The sequence below is a fragment of the Natrix helvetica genome (assembly GCF_964273705.1).
Source record: "Natrix helvetica genome assembly, chromosome: 1".
NCBI lineage: Eukaryota > Metazoa > Chordata > Lepidosauria > Squamata > Natricidae > Natrix > Natrix helvetica.
Window position 1 is genome coordinate 305,041,456 of NC_138548.1, and position 17,521 is coordinate 305,058,976.

The 17,521-nt window shown below is 45.9% G+C and overlaps 1 protein-coding gene across 1 annotated transcript in view; it reads right to left on the reverse strand.

The window, feature by feature from the left end:
• The window catches only part of EFCC1 (EF-hand and coiled-coil domain containing 1), an 84,237-nt gene extending 75,154 nt beyond the window's left edge, over window positions 1-9,083 (reverse strand). The window contains exons 1-2 of the mRNA XM_081968788.1: window positions 8,286-9,083; window positions 1,505-1,914 (exon numbers count right to left, since the gene is read on the reverse strand). Of these exons, the coding sequence (XP_081824914.1) occupies window positions 1,505-1,914; window positions 8,286-9,002 (1,127 nt within the window). The 5' untranslated portion in view covers window positions 9,003-9,083. The remainder of the gene's footprint in view (window positions 1-1,504; window positions 1,915-8,285) is intronic.
• Between the last annotated feature and the right edge of the window lie 8,438 nt (window positions 9,084-17,521).

Genomic DNA, 17,521 nt, shown 5'->3' on the forward strand with positions numbered 1-17,521 from the left:
TAACCTGTTTTAACCAAGCATGTGTTATATTCTATAGAATAGCTTTTCTCAAACTTGGCAACTTTAAGATATGTAGACCTCAACTCCCAGAATTCTCCAGCTGGCATCTTAAGGCTGCCAAGATTGAGAAATGCTGCTATAGAGATGCATTTACTTCTCAATTATAGATGTGGAAGCAGCTTTTGGTTAACACTGTCCACAGGATCTTGCTGCTTTCGTGAGAAAGACAAAAGCAGCATTGTGGTGTTGCACTGGAAGTTCTGCCCCTTTTAGTGGGCATGACATGTTGTGCTGCACTTAGAGAAAAGGCAAGGCTTGCATGACAACATCACATCATTGTGTTCTTCAGTATGACCTCTTCTTGCCCCTGTTGCAGGCTTTTACATTATCATTCTTTACCAGGGGCAACAGGCACAGCAGAAATGCTAATACAATATGCCTATCAATGTAGTATTGTGACCCTATTTCTCAGTATCACTTTTGAGGGTTTTTTTTTTTTGTCTTGACTATGGATCGAGAAATCATTACTCACATCTACATATCAAATCAGATGATTAATTTATGTCATAAAGTTGAACATATATGAAGCCCCAATAATTATTATTGGGTAAGTAGCAGATAGCAAAATGGACAATGCTATGAATAGCGCTTTGACTTACATACCACTTCACAGTGCTTTACAGCCCTCTCTAAGCAGTTTACAGAGTCAGCATATTGCTCCCAATAATCTGGTTCCTCATTTTACCAACCTTGGAAGGATGGAAGGCTGAGTCAACCTTGAGCCTAGTTAGATCCGAACTGCCAAATTGCAGGCAGCAGACAGCTGGCAGTACTGCACTCTAACCACTGCGCCACCACGACTCAAGTGACTGTTGTTCACTTTTGAAAATCATTTTATAAAGCATTTGCTTGCAAACCTTAAATAGCTTAACAACAAAGTACTTGACATATTACTTGGACAAAGTACTTGACATATTACTTGGACAAAGTACTTGACATATTACTTGGACAAAGTACTTGACATATTACTTGAAATATTTTTTGAATGGTTTAAAGAAAAGTTAGGCTGTACCAAAACAAGAGAACTCTCAAAGTACAGTGTTGAACAAATATTAATTTTAAGCTCAGAATAATCAAATTGCATTGCGGATAACCAAGGCCCTTAATGCTTACCAGCTGTGTGGTTTTTTTTCCAAAGGCCTCTCCCATTAGATTACAAGTTACCCTTTCTAAACATCCACTGCCACAATACCATTAATAATGCCTGCTAAATTAGATTGTTGACATCTGCTGATTTTTGTCAATGGCTTTTTGGGAGTTCCTTTGGTGGTCTCCACTGTTACTAGGAAATCATGTTCGCTGCTGCATTAACTAGAAAGAAGATAAGTAAAGCTTTGCTAAGTACTGAAGCAGTTAATTCTCCGCCCACATTTCAGCAAGGGTTCCAAAACCACATTTGCATTCAGTCTCTTACATTTATTTACTTTTAAACCTTCAGCCTTACCTATAATACTGTAGCTGAGATTCTAGCTGCTGGATATAGATCTGCAGTTGAGACACTTCATGAGCTTTAGTTTCTAGCTCCTTTACTTTTCCAAGGCTGTTAACGATAACACATCTTGCTTCTTCAACTTTCTTCCTCATTTCTGCCTGCTCTCTTTTTAAGCTGTGGTTGCAATCTTCCAGGGCTATGAGGGCTTCATGAGAATTCCTTAGTTCTTTTTCCAGTTCTTGGTTAAACTTAATTGCTTCTTCGATTTGTCCATCTCTAGAAGTTCGGATTAATTCAACTTCTTTTAGAACACTCTGAAGGCACTTGGAAGTCTGAAATCTATTGTTAACCTGTTGTCTCCGGCTGCCTATAAAGCAAGTCCCATTTTTCTTATGCTGTGCGTGGCTCTTCCACAATCCCACCTACAATCATCAGGAGCAAAAAATGGAAAATATTAATTAGGAGCAGTCAAGGTTTTAAACAAACAGATTTCTTCTCAATGCAATTAATACATTTGTCTTCAAAAAGAAGACAAGCTGAAGAATGATCATAACCCAATGGCTAAATTTAAAGCCAGCACACAAGCATTCATAATGACTCCTATTTGCATTATTTCACCCAGGAATTCTTCTGTGAATATTCTTAAATAGAGTTTACCGCCATTTTGGTTACCTAGATTACACAACTCTGCTTCCCAATGAAAATTTAGGGGCATGTTCCACTTTAACTTTAACTTTTAACTTTTATTTAATTTCTATACCGCACCCTCTCCCAGAAGGGACTCGGGGCGGTGTACAGTCATATTAAAAGCAATAAACATACATAATATAAATATGAAATAAATATAGGTGTGGCTGGAGGAGGTAACAAATAATTTGCTGTACAATAATAGTTAAAGTTAGATTTAAAATTTAAAAATTTAAAAATACATTAAAAAACTACCCCTAAAAACTATCCCGGGATAAAATATTTGCCAGGAGGTATAAATGGGACTATAAGTGGGCCAGGCCGGCTAATTGGAACAGGTGGGTCTTGAGTTTCTGTCGGAAGGAGCGGAGGTCGGTAGTGGTTCTGATATCGGGGGGAGGTAATTCCAGAGGGTTGGGCCCATCACAGAGAAGGCTCTACTCCTGGGCGCCGCCCGTTGGCATTGCTTGGTGGACGGCACCCGGAGGAGTCCCTCCCTGTGAGAGCGAATTGGTCGCAGGGATGTATGTGGTAGGATGCGATCCCGCAGGTAACTAGGTCCTGTGCCATGGAGCGCTTTGAAGATGGTGATCAACACCTTGAAATGCACCCGAAAAACCACAGGCAGCCAGTGCAGCTCGTGCAGGAGAGGTGTTATGTGGGAGTACCTAGTACTCCCCATGATAGCCCGCGCGGCCGCATTCTGAACTAGCTGCAGTCTTCGGGTGCATCTCAAGGGGAGCCCCATGTAGAGGGCATTGCAGTAGTCCAGACGGGACGTCACCAGCGCATGAGTGACTGTGCGTAAGGCGTCCTCGTCCAATAGGGGGCGCAATTGGCGCACCAGGCGAACCTGGTGGAACGCCCCCCTTGCCACGGCTGCCACATGGTCATCCATCGACAGCCAGGCATCTAGGAGGACGCCCAAATTGCGCGCCCGTTCCACAGGGGGCAGTTGCTCACCCCCTATGTCCAGCGATGGAGTCCACTGGTTGAACCGAGGCGCCGGTAACCACAGCCACTCTGTCTTGGAGGGGTTGAGCCTGAGTCTGTTGTCCCCCATCCAGACCCGAACAGCTTCCAAGCACCGGGACATAATTTCGACAGCCTCGTTGGGGTGGTTTGGGGTGGAAATGTACAGCTGTGTGTCATCAGCGTACAGGTGGTATCCGACCCCAAAACCACGGATGATCTCACCCAGTGGCTTCACATATGTGTTGAACAGAAGGGGCGAGAGGACCGACCCCTGCGGCACCCCACAAGTGAGCGACCTCAGGGTCGACCTCTGCTCCCCTGCCAACACACATTGCGTCCGGTCGAAGAGGTAGGAGCCGAACCACCGTAAAACGGTGCCCCTTACTCCCATCCCCTCCAGCCGGCGCAATAGGATACCATGGTCGATGGTATCAAAAGCCGCTGATAGATCTAATAGGACCAGGATAGAGGAGCAACCCCTATCTCTGGCCCTCCAGAGATCATCAACCAACGCGACCAAGGCCGTCTCTGTGCTGTGACCGGGTCGGAAACCGGACTGGCGCGGGTCTAGATAATCGGTTTCCTCCAGGTGCCGTGGGAATTGCTGTGCCACCACACTCTCTACAACCTTCGCTAAGAAGGGAAGGTTGGAGACAGGACGATAATTAGCTAGTTCCGTCGGGTCCAGGGAAGGCTTCTTGAGTAAGGGCCTCACCACCGCCTCTTTCAAGGCAGCCGGTAAGGACCCCTCGCCCAGTGAAGCGTTCACTAGACCCAGGAGCCAGCCTCGTGTAACCTCCCAGGATGCCAGTACAAGCCAGGAGGGGCACGGGTCCAATAAACATGTAGTGGCTCGCAGCCGCCCACGTAACCTGTCCAAATTCTCGGGGGCAACAGAGTCAAACTCCTCCCAGTATGGTCCCTCAAGACTCGCTTCTGACGTCTCCTCTAGATTAAACAAACAAGGATGAAAGACATCAACATGCATTAAAACTGTAAAAATGAACTCATTTACCTCTTAGAAAGGTGCATTTGGTTTTGAGTAAAGATGCATAAAATTGCATCATAAAATATATGCCAATATATAAGTATGAAAGCTTATAAGAGAAACTGTAGTCTTAAGTAACTCTTAATTTCTTGGTAAAATAGGACACCATGAAACATTAAGTACTTTTTTTTCTAATCCTGCCTAATTTTGTGATGTATTTGAAATGTACCATCCTGCTGGCTGTGAATTATAGGAACTGAAATCTAATGCATCTGAAGATCACCAAGCCAGAGAAGGCTGCTCTAGAAGTTATCAAAGTATCAACAAGTAGAATGCATAGTTAAGAGTGCATGGTATCTAAACAAAATCTTGATTATACCAATATTGTCTTCATTAAAGTAATATATGTAGAAAATGTGTGTCTTATTGTGCTTTCAGTAAGGGATGATGAAGGCATCAATAAACCATGAAAAGCACAGTACTCAATTCAACATCATTATAACTCAAATTCAGAATTTTATTTCATAAAGGGTATACAGAGCAAGACATCCCAAAAGCGCTCTAAAACTGTATAGAACTGGAAGCAAGTGAAGATAGCAGATGGGTATCCAAGAGTTAACGGTCAATGGCTCTTTTGGGCTAGGGAGAACAAAGGACACCTTACTGTATTATGGTTAGGGAGCAGAGGAAGGAAATGATTGCTCTCACTGCCCTTGTTCCCAAGTGCAGAGTTTAATTTGTGAAAGGGAATGTATAGACCTGTGTTCTGCACACATGCTCTAAGTTTTGTTTTTTAATATACTGATATCATCTACACTGTAAGTAAATGTGAGTAACCTATATTGTTTATTCATTGGATTTCAATACTGCCCATCTCACTAATACAACAACTCTGGGCAACTTATAATGTAATAAAAACATGATATGACCTGTGCAGGCATACGAATCATGCAGAGGTTGTCTATGCCTACTTAGGTGAAATATAATGCATGTGTTCCCACAAATAGTAGAGTAAAGCAAAAAAGCAGATATAATCCTGTTCCCTTCCATACCATTGCATTCACTGCAATACATTCAGAGAGGAGGAAGGAGTACATGGTTAAAATTCTCCTTGACAGGAAGGAAGCTGAAAAAAGAAATTTGACTCTTAGGATAGTGGGTCATCAGTGGTGATGGATGAAAAGAGGAGCAGAAATTTGTTCTGGTTACCAAGAGCTATCAACAGTTACCAATAAGGCAAACAAATGAGATGAAATTGTGACTTCAAAATAGAGTAAATCATTCAGCCAAAGCATTATGCTATAGTTGGACTTATTCATTTATTTATGTATCAAAACTGTTGCTAAATCTAGATTCACGCTGCAACAGCATACTAAAATAAAATAAAGTGTTACACAAGAAAAGTAATGTAGTGCTTTTCAAAAACAAGCCAATAATGAAAATTATTTATTAGCTAACATTTGGGTTGTTGATGGGTTTGCTATGTATATACAGCTGTTCTCCTAACAGTTCCTTATTTCTTGAAATGTTAAAACTCATGGGGGGGGTTGGATTCAATTGCTCATTTAAAGTTAGTTCCCTGCGTGTTGTCCAGCAGCAAGATCTGCCCAGTATTACAACATTGACAGGATGTAATAAAAGCTAGTTTCCTGTTTTGCCTGACAGGGGGATCCTATAGCAAAAACATGGTAAGTGTATTATTTGGGTACTCTTGGATGGCCCGTGAGACATTCTAAGAATAGTCTAAAGAAGAAGAGATGGGGGGAGGCATGAAGTAAAGGAGTCATGCTGCTACAAGTAGTAGAGCCCTAATTAATAGGAGAGCCACAGGAAAAGACAAGAGGTACATTAAAGATCCATCAAAAAATTGTGAAAAATATATTTGCATATATCATAGGTTTTTGGCTCTTGGTAGGAATATATCCATCTCCAGATGAATGTAAAGAACAATTTAAAATTAGAAGTAGATAAAGTGGTTTATTGGAAAAAATATTTTTATTTATTTACTAAGTCACAGAGTTATTCCAAAAGCTTATAAAAATGCTTCAAACTAATCTACTGAATTCTGTAGACTTTAGTGAAATAAATCTGCATTTGATAACTGCTTCAAACAGATTTCAGTTTATGTACTCACCTTTTGGTACTGACCTTACAGCAATTAAATTTTAATGGGCATGTAAATGGCATTGAATTGTTAAACCCACTAAAGTCAGTGTGTTTAATTCTGCATTGGATTGAAGTTTTATTAAAACCATGAAAACTATACTTATTCACAAATATATCAAAGTCAGAAAATCCATGTAAGACTGCTTCACAATGAAACTTCAAAAGTGCTTATCTTTGACTGGACAGGTTCATTACTTTGATGCAAAACTTGCAAACACAACAAGAGGCGATTGAGATTATTCGAGACAGATTTTTGCAGGTAGACCCAAATGAACCGTTTCATCTGAAACATGTTTCTCTGAATTTCTAGTAGAGAGCTGTCCACACAATGTTCATTTATACCAGTGGTTCTCAACCTATGGGTCAGGACCCCTTTGGGGGTTGAACGACCCTTTCACAGGAGTCACCTAAGACCATCGTAAAACACATATTTTCGATGGTCTTAGGAACCAAGACCAATTTTATGGTTGGGGGTCACCACAACATGAGGAACTGTATTAAAGGGTCGCGGCATTGGGAAGGTTGAGAACCACTGATTAATACCGTATATGAAGACCACAGTGTTTATGTGCTATGTTGTCCTTTTACCACTGACCAACAAGACTTCAGAGAAGACAAAAGCTAAACAAAGTATTTGTACATCAGCCCCAAAACCAATAACTGTCAGTAACTTCAGGCAATCTTTGTTGAAGAGCCTTTTCAATTCAACACAATATAAACAGAACCAGGTTTGAATGGAAATTAAAAAGTCACACACTTTTTAGAATGATTCCTGTTACAAAAATGGTTGCTAACACTCAAGGATGGAAAGACATCGGGACTCTTGAACTTATTACTGCTATTTTCTTAATCAAATAGGATACACATTACTCAGAACATACCAAACAAGACCCTCCTATAAAGTTCAATAGAGGAGCTGCATTCTCCATATGACTTGTCAGAAAAAAACCTGCTTCTTTGTCACAATTTACTCTTTCCCCTTCACTTATAACAGCCCACCATGGCAATAAAACTCATTCCCTAGTTTGTAATAATGGTAAGGCAGTTCACGAAAACTCACCAAAGTCAAAGCTTTATATACAATAGATCTTCCCACAGTGCATTTCTCCACTTGTTTGGCAGGGGAGTGTCAGTTGGGAGAGCCTGGAGCCTCCCAACATTACCCCATTCCAGAGGTGGTAAGGTTCAGCAGATTCTGACCAGTTCTGGAGAACTAGTAGCGGAAACTTTGAGTAGTTCGGAGAACCGGTAAATATCACCTCTGACTGGCCCTGCCCCCATCTGTTCTCTGCCTCCCAAGTCCCAGCTGATCGAGAGGAAATGGGGATTTTTGCAGTAACCTTCCCCTGCTATGCCCACCAAGCCACACCCACCAAGCCATGCCATGCCACCAAGCCACACCCACAGAACCGATAGTAAAAATGTTTGAATCCCACCACTGCCCATTCTCTTTTAAGTTGTCCTGAAAGGACACAGAAATGCCAGTGTGGGCTTCCCTTCCTTCTGAACATTTCAATTGGCTTCAGCATCTTTCCCATCCCTGGCTACAGAGGAGGTTGCTAACTAATAAGGTAACTTACTACTTTGCTGTAAGTTCACCACATCCAAAATGTGCCACCTGAGACAGCCACCCCACTATCCCCTAAGGATAGGTAGGCCTCTGGAAGGCATTTAGGACATTCGCCAGTACACTTTCCCTTCCTCCTGTCTTTAGGTGCCCTTTCTCAGAGCAGACTGGGTGGCACCTTTTGGGTGAGCAACTAATGTCACTCAGTATTTTTCACACCCCGCTGCCATCTCGTCTGAAAAGCGTTTAATTAAGAACACTCGGGCGTGGTTGGGGCTCAACTTGGGACTTTCACGCCCACCCAGGCAGGGTAACCGGAGTGCGGGCAAGGGAGGCTCAAGAGCTCCAATGCGCACTCTTTCCGATCCCTTCGGGCTCCGCGGCGCAGCAGGACTTCCCCGCCCGCTCACCTGGAGCGCCAAGCACCGGGCATCGCTGCTCTGCAAAGCCGCCCTCATGTCCTCCACCAGTTCGCGCAGGCTGGCGTTCTCGTCCTCCAGTTTGACGATGCGATCCTCCGCTTGCTCCAGCGCCACGATCTCTTCGTAGCATTCCCGGGAGCACGACCCGGGGGGCGAGGAGGAGCACGAGCGAGCGCCGCTGCTCCGCGGGCAGCCTCTGCCCGCCGCCCTGCGTCCCGCCGCAGCTTGCTCCCGGCGACGGCGGAGCGGGCTGCGGAGGCGAATCTGAGTCTCGATGTGTTCGCTCTCCTTGCCCAGAGGTAGCCGGTTTACCCCCGGGACGCCCTGGTCCGGCAGCTTGCAGCCGGCCTTAGTGCTGAAGTAGCCGCACAGCTTGGCATGGAACTGTCGGAAAGTCAGCTCGGCCGAGAGGTTCTCACAGAGGCCAGCGCATTCCTCCGGGTCGGCGGCCGCCTCTTCCTCGTCGTCTTGCAGCCCCAGCACCAGGCAGAGGGTCTGGAAATCCTCGCCGGGGATCTTGCCTTCGCCTTCGCAGTCCAAGTGGTGGAAGATCTCCTGCAGATACTGATCCAAGCCCGTGGCCAGCACGATGATCTCGTTCTCTACCCCCCGGTCCAGCCCGTAGTGGTAAGCCAAGGCGCTCACCAGCCACTGGGTTCGGCGGGCCGGCCGGCTATAAGGGTCCCACACCTCAGGCGGATCCATCCTCGGGCGCTCCCGCCGCCGCCCCCTCGCCGCTCAACTCGCGCTTCTCTTCAACCATTCTTCCCTGCTTGAATCGAGTTTCCCCGGGTCTGGGTGGGCGGCGCTCTCTGAGCCAGCCGCGCCCCCTTCTCGTGTTCCTCCCCGCCATCGACGCCCCGCCTCCTCCTGTCCCCGAGAGCTGAGGGGTTAGGTGGGTGCCTCTTCTAAGGCTCTGGAGGCGCGAGTGAGCATGCGTCGCATTTCTTCTGTGTAAATGAGTTTAAGGGAGGGTCTTTCTTAGACTCGGAATAAGAGTAGAGGTTCTCAACGGAAGGAGTCGTAAGGTACACTAGGAATTTGGTGGTGGTGGGACTTTCAGGAAAAGACATTGATTGTGTCGAGGCCATCTCCAGAAGTTCAGCTGAACTGAGATAAGTCTTTGCCTTATTTCTACTGTATGTCAGCTTTTGGCTCCATTTATACAAGCATTTCCAAAAGTAGTCCCAATCATAAATCAAATTAAGAAAGTAAATACAAATGACAATATTACAAAGAAGTGCTAGACAAACATCAGACGAATCACATAAGAACACAAGAGCTTCCATGTGTAGCCAACATTCTGCTTTTGTTGTAACTTGTGTGTGTGTATTCCCCAGCAGGTGTATTTTTCTATAGCTACCAGCAGAGCTGAAGAAGCTTCTTGAATGAGAAGCCAAATGTCTTCAAAGAAAAACCAGAAAGTTCAGTTGCCTCTTGAAAAAAAGCACCTTTGGGACAACCATGACCTGGATGACTGAGAATCTCCATAGACACCTGCCCAAAACTATTTGGAGTTGCAATATTTCATAAAGAGGCAAATCTGCTTTCCTTAACGTTTTAACGGAAGTTTTCTTTTTTCTTTTTTCCTTTTCCCAAAACTAAATGAAAATTATTCAAAAATAAGTCAATTTTCACATCATACAAACAATTATCAACCAAGGAAGGTGTTTGGCATTCAGATGAAGAAACAAAGGATGCTTAGAATAGGTTTTTTTAATTTTTCAATATATCTGGCACAGTTCCTGCTATTTTACTTTAGGCATGCTTTCTTTGTCAAAGTTCAGTAGCTAAGTCAAGGCCCCATGGACCATAGCATGCCAGCCAATCCCCTCCCCGTCCTCCACTGTCTCCCTAAGTTTGCCAAATTCATGTTTGTTATGTTGATGACATTATCTAACCTCTGCTGTCCCCTTCTCTTTTTGCTTTCAATCTTTCCCAACATCCTCCCTGCACATTAGGTAGCCAAAGCAATGGCTTCAGGATCTGTCCTTCTAAAGTTCAGCTTCAGGATCTGTCCTTCTAAAGAACAGACAGGATTTCCTTTAGGATTGACTTATTTGATCTCCTTGCAGACCAAGCGGTTCTTAAAAGTCTTCTCTAATACCAGAATTTGGAAGCATCAGTTCTTCAGCACTCAGCCTTCCATATGGTCCAACTCTCATAGCGATACATTACTGTTCTGACCCCCCTTCCTCCGTTGCCCACACAGCACACACACTCCGGAACAGTACAAGGGAACAAGGTTTATTACACCAACAGACAAGAGGTTTTGTGGCAGCAAGCCACCAAGACAGAACTCACAAAGACAGAACACACAAAAGCAGCAATCCAGCTTGCCAGGATCCCAGACTAGAGTTGCTGTCAAAAGTCCTTTGTTGATTGCTATGCAGAGCCTGTCCAGAGTCAACCCTTTTATAACCTAAAAAGGGCGTCTCCCAACAGCACCTGAGAGCTCTTTACTGCCTATAATTACGCCCACGCTCCTTGCGTTTGTGGGCGCACCGGAAACGGGCATCTCGAAACGCCCTACTAAGTCCTGAGTCACTATCCTCTCCGCTGCTCCAAGGCAGGGCATCGGGAGTCCTCCTCCTCTCGCTCTCACCGCTGCTCCATGCCTCTGGCGCCACCTGGTGGCCGACCAGACTCTCGGATTCCTGCTCAGCCTCCGAATCCTGTCCAGGATCGCACATCTCTGGAGCTGACTCGTATGGAGTATCACTCTCGGAGTCTGGTGACAGCGGCACCGGCTGGGCCACAACACTATCCCTCACCGCAGGGCCCTTCCCCCGGGCCTGACGCTCGGGATGCGGTCGAGAGGGAAATTGTCCATGATAGGCCCGCACCAAAGCTGGAGCATGCACAGCCGTCGCATCGGTCCAGGACCCCCCGTCCGAGTCCTCGTCTGCCCAGTCGACCAAATACTGGAACCGACCCTTGAGCCATCTCGAGTCACGGATCCGGGTCACTCTGTGCGATGGCCGTGCGTGCACCTCAGGCGACGACGGCAGGGGTGAAGAGGGACGTCGGAGAGGACAATCCGACCGCTCAGGGATCAGGAGCGAGCGATGGAACACCGGGTGTACTCGCATCGAGCGCGGGAGGGTCAGGCGATAGGCCACCGGATTGATAACGGCCTCCACAGGGAACGGCCCCAGATACCGGTGGTCCAACTTCCTCGTAGGCCGGTGGGACGGAAGATGCCGCGTGGACAACCACACGCGATCACCCACGGCCAATTCCGGCACCGCACGGCGAGACCTGTCCGGCACCCGCTTGTAATCCTCCTTCGCCTGATTCAAGTAGCGGCACACCATCTGGTGAACCGCCTGAAGCTCAGAGAGGAAATCCTGCGCTGCGGGGACCGGAGAGTCTACGGGGGTGAGAGGGAAAAAACGAGGGTGGTACCCGACGTTCGCCATGAAAGGCGTCGTCCGTGTGGAGGAGTGCTGCGAGTTGTTGAACGCAAACTCCGCCACGGCGAGGTACTCCGCCCAATTGTTCTGCTGCTGGTTCACGAAGCAGCGCAGATATTGTTCCAGAATCCCAATCACCTTCTCCATCCCTCCATCGGTTTCGGGATGGTGCGCCGAGGACAGACAAACTTGAACGTCAAGAGCGGCCATCAGCCCTTTCCAGAACTGGGCCGTGAATTGTGTACCACGATCGGAGACGACCCGGTCAGGTAGGCCGTGCAGCCGGAACACGTGCTGGATGAACATGCGGGCGGTGGCGCGGGCTGTCGGCAATCTCCGGCAGGGGATGAAATGCGCCATCTTGGTGAGCATGTCCACCACCACTAGGACCGTAGTGAAACCGGACGACGGAGGCAGTTCCGTCAAGAAGTCCATGGACACGGCTCCCCAGGGTCTGTCCGGGGTCGGCAATGGCTGTAGCAAGCCTGGAGGAGCTCCCGTCGCTGATTTGGCCTGTCGACACTGCACACATGACGTGACGTACGTCTGCACGTCATGTCGCAGGCGAGGCCACCAAAACGTACGGGAAACCAGGTGCAAAGTTTTGAACAGGCCAAAGTGTCCCGCTGCCGGAGTGTCATGACATTGGGAGAGAACCAAACCACGGAGCGGTCTTGCAGGCACATAGAGCCGATCCCGATACCTCAAAAGGTCCTCGTCAAAGGTCCACGGGGATGTCGGCCCTACCTCTGCCCGCCGTTGTTCCACCCACTCGTCGTTTCGCTGCGCATTCCGTATCAACGACCGTAAATCCACGGGTTCCTGGATTGCAGCGAAGGACTCAACGGGTAGGACCGTCCGGGGGGGCAGTGAGTCAGCAGGGTCTGAGTACTCCGGCTTTCTAGACAGGGCATCCGCCCTCTGGTTCAAGGCACTGGGGATCGTGCGCCCGCAGCCAAGCCAAGCCCAACACCACGGGGAAATGCAGACCCGAAGCCACGTAAAATTGAATGGCCTCCTCATGCTCCCCGAGGATCAGGCACAAAGGCTGTGTGGCGTTCTTGATGGGCCCAGACAGAAGCACCCGGCCGTCAATGGTCTCCACTCGCATCGGAGGGTCTACCGGGCACAGAGGGACGTGATATTTCGTGACAAAACGCTGCATCCATAAAATTCGTGGTAGCCCCGGAATCGACCAAGGCATGGGCTGGTATTCCCTGCGGACTACCCGACAAGAGAATGTGCGCTGCAAGAATCAGATGTCGTGGAGGCCCCTCCGCCTCTGTTCCGGCCTGTGCCCGACCCGAAGTCTCCCTCAGATCGGGCTTTCCCCGTTTCCCGAGACGGAGGTCCGTTGTTGAGGGGGGGCCGTAGACCGTGCAGCCCCTCTACCTCCCTTCTTGGGGCAACCCGTAGCCAGATGTCCCAGATCCCCACAGTAAAAACACAACCCCCCTGCACGCCGTCTCTCCATCTCCGTGCGTGACAAGCGGGGTCTGGCTGCACCCAACTCCATGGGCTCCTCTCGTGGGACAGGAGTCTCTCGTGGAACTGGCACTCTCAGCACCTCCCGGGACGCTCGGCGAGGCCTCCGCCTCTGCAGCCGGCCGTCAATCCGGAGGCATAGATGAACCAACGCGTCAAACGTTGGAGGCCTGTCCACTCTCACCAGCTCATCCTGCAGGTCCTCTGACAGGCCATCCTGAAAAGCATCCATAAGGGCTGGCTCATTCCACTCCACTGACTGAGCAGCCGGAACTCGGTAACGTAGTCCAGTAAAGAACCACGCCCTTGGTGCAACTCTTTCAGGAGTCTGGTGGCTGTTTCTCCTTTGATGGGGTCCTCGAACGTCAGCCGAAGATGAGTGCAAAAACCCTGGAAGTCATCCAGCAGGGGGCTCGGCTGAGTCAGCAAAGGCGTAGCCCACCGTGCTGCTGTGCCTGAGAGCAAGCTTATCACAAAGCCCACCTTCGTCTGATCGGTGGGAAAGTCCTCCGCTCTCAAGGCAATGAACAACATTGGCCCAGGAACGCCGGGAAAAGATTCAGACTGCCATCAAACTTATCCGGCATGGCCACTGGGCATTTCCTTCGTTGCTGCTGGGGGGGTGGGGGGTTGGCAGGAGCAGACAGCTGTGCAACTTGCGCTGTTAGCAAGGCAAGTTGCTGTGCGAAGAGAGCATTCTCCGCCTGAAGTTGCTCCATCATAGCTGAATGGAGATACAAGTGGGGTAGCAATCAATCTGTTCTGACCCCCCTTCCTCCGTTGCCCACACAGCACACACACTCCAGAACAGTACAAGGGAACAAGGTTTATTACACCAACAGACAAGAGGTTTTGTGGCAGCAAGCCACCAAGACAGAACTCACAAAGACAGAACACACAAAAGCAGCAATCCAGCTTGCCAGGATCCCAGACTAGAGTTGCTGTCAAAAGTCCTTTGTTGATTGCTACGCAGAGCCTGTCCAGAGTCAACCCTTTTATAACCTAAAAAGGGCATCTCCCAACAGCACCTGAGAGCTCTTTACTGCCTATAATTACGCCCACGCTCCTTGCGTTTGTGGGCGCGCCGGAAACGGGCATCTCGAAACGCCCTACTAAGTCCTGAGTCACTATCCTCTCCGCTGCTCCAAGGCAGGGCATCGGGAGTCCTCCTCCTCTCGCTCTCACCGCTGCTCCATGCCTCTGGCGCCACCTGGTGGCCGACCAGACTCTCGGATTCCTGCTCAGCCTCCGAATCCTGTCCAGGATCGCACATCTCTGGAGCTGACTCATATGGAGTATCACTCTCGGAGTCTGGTGACAGCGGCACCGGCTGGGCCACAACACATTACTACTGGGAAAACCATGCTTTTGATTATACGGACCTTTTGACTATACAGACCAAGGTGATGTCTCTGCTTCGTAATATGCTGTCTTCTTTGTCAAAGGGAGGGATCTAATTTTTAAATATGTGTCATTGCAGAAGACACATATTTTATTAAACAGTTCTTTTTAACCTTTCTGATTTTGTCTGCTCTCCAAGAACTGCTCAGCCAGTTGAAATTACTGACTGATACTGGAGCTTTTGAATCACAGGTCCCAGCTTTGCAAGGAAGTTCATCTAGTTGTTATTTGATCCGAAGCATATCACATCCACAGCAAATGTCTGTGCTATTAAGGAAATAGTTTTATTTAAAATAACAACAGTAATAGTAGTCAAACTTCCTCTCAGAATTTCACAAATTATTGAAAACAACAGGCACTTATGTTAAGACAAGTTATATTCCGACAAGGATGACATTGTTCCTTTTTTTTTTTTGGTAATATCTGCCCACACTGTTTTGTGACATTTTTCTTGGTCCTAATAAATAATACATTTATCAGTAATAATATTTGGATTCCTCCTTTTATGGCTCAGTACAAAAATGATTGCTTTGCACCAATTTACATAGACAAATGAACAGGACAAGCAATAGTTAACTTAAGAAAGAAAAGCATGAAGACTGGCAATAATTTAAAATTTTCTAATCTAACAATAGGAAAAAAATCAGCAGAAAACAGTACATAAAAAATAAAGGTGGTTCTGGATGAATATATCCATTTATTGGAGGAAATCCAATGAAGATTTCACATTCCTACTTGACCACAAGTTTCCCTGAGTAGTTTTGCACTGGTTTTTGTCAGCCAATGGACAACACAAGATGGTTGGCTTGCAGGGCCTCTCTCATGTTTTGCAGCACACTTACCTAGAGAAAAAGGTGAATATGAATGCAAATAAATAAACCTGATATATATTTAGAAAAAAAGGGGAAAAAACCTCAAAAAAGGAGAACAAGAAAACAAGAAAGGAGAACTTCATTTCTAGATTACTCATAAATCACTGATAAGTGCTTTATATAGGAACCTTATATAGGCAACTATCTTAGAATCTGAAAATCAGAGTTTTAAAAAAAATCAAGCCTTTTAAGAACCTTAAGCAATGGCCCCAGATTTATGGTACAATCCTGAATCTTGCTATTCAGGAACAGCTAAGAAAATGGTTTTCCAGAAATAAATCTGGCTTGGTGGTAAGAAGATTGAAGCGATGCCAAAGCTGTTATTACAGAGGGCAGTGGCCAAATAATTTGGGCAAATAGCTTTGAAAAGAACTTGTAGAGACAAGATTTAGCCTGAGGTGTTAAGCAGCAGCATCACCACCACCCCTCCCAATTGTGAGCCTTGATTAGCAATTAAAAATTGTAGAATTGGTCTTGGTGTCAGAAAGTGGCACAATTTTTGCTGCTAAAACAATGAGAGTCCCCAAAAGATTAGTAGCTATATCACTCCAAAGGTGGAATCCTATGCTGGGCAGCCAAGCATAGGATTTTTTAATGGCATAAAATAGACAGCTTTTTTAATGGAATAAAATATTCTTAAATAAACCAAGGCCTCAAAGCAGGTCATAGAAAAAGGAAATGGTTCTGGCCATAAAAATCACAAAGAACAAATGAAACTCCACCACTGCTGAACCAACTGAATGAGGGAAAGCAATAGGCCTGCAAAACTCAAGAGTTAATTATATGTTTGGGAGAATAATATTTTTAAAAAAATGACTCCTGGTTGCACTCAAGAAAATACAGATAGATGCTCACCTGTCTATTTCTCAAAAGGGAACCCGCAGCTGATAACAGGATTGATTGAATTCTCCTGCTGTTCAAATATTACTATGACCTTTGTATCCATTGTATGCTTCAAAATTTTTCTCATCATACCTTGGATTGGCTCAAGCAGTTCTTCGCTATTGCTGGCAATGTGGCTTCTTTAAGTCTGACAGACAATTCATTAGCAGACTCTCAATGGAATTGCTAATCAATTTAATCAGTGGAGGGAAGTATGTTTTTTTCCTTTTCATTTCATTATGCCCGGGATGTATTGACAATAGCAATCAAGCCTTTTTGTTCCGAATGGTTCCGCCAGACTTTTCCAGCAAGCCTATTTTCCTCAGAATAAAATACAAACAAAACAAAATAACTAAGGTAAGGTTTTTAGGAACAGCAAGTGATTATAAGATTTTGCACCACATAAAATTATCACCATCCGGTCTGGCTTCTCTAAAGCAAAATGGAATTGCATGCAGTGGAATAACAATATGAGAAAGAGTCTAAAACATATGCTAGCATGTAACATCTGGAAACCAGTTTCTAATTATTCTTGCTGTTGTCAAGAAAGAAAAAAAGAATCACTTGCTTCCTTCAGATAGTAATATGTAGATTTCCAAACTCAAGATACCATTTTTTTCACCCAGCAGTCAAAATATAACAAGGAATCTGCTGCTTGTGAAATTTTTATATTGGAGGCTCAGAAAATATGGGATCATCACACGGATGAACAACTTCTGCAGTTCTTCTCCAATAAATTAATGATAGGGTATTTACTGCATAGAGGAAATTATGCATAGATGGAAAATATGCAGCGTTGGAAGCTAACGGGGCTTTCCAACTTAACTTTTAAGAAAATTGTTTCTACCTTGAATAGCCAGTTAAGAAAAGCAGTGGCATAGCTTGGCATATATTCTGGTGTGTACATCAGTCATGTGGGACCAGCCCATATTTAAGGTATCACTTTGTGAGAATTGAAAAATTGTCCTTCAATATATACAGCATATAGAAAAAAAGATAATGGGAAGCGAATTATCTTTTAGGTCATAACCAGCATTATTTATTTTGTCATTTAGAGTCTCCTGGAAATTGCTTCCTGTAAAAAATAGTTTGTCCACTATAATTATAGTACATTGGAACTTTCCGGTATCTCAGATAAAAATGAATATTCCTTTTCATAATACTAAAG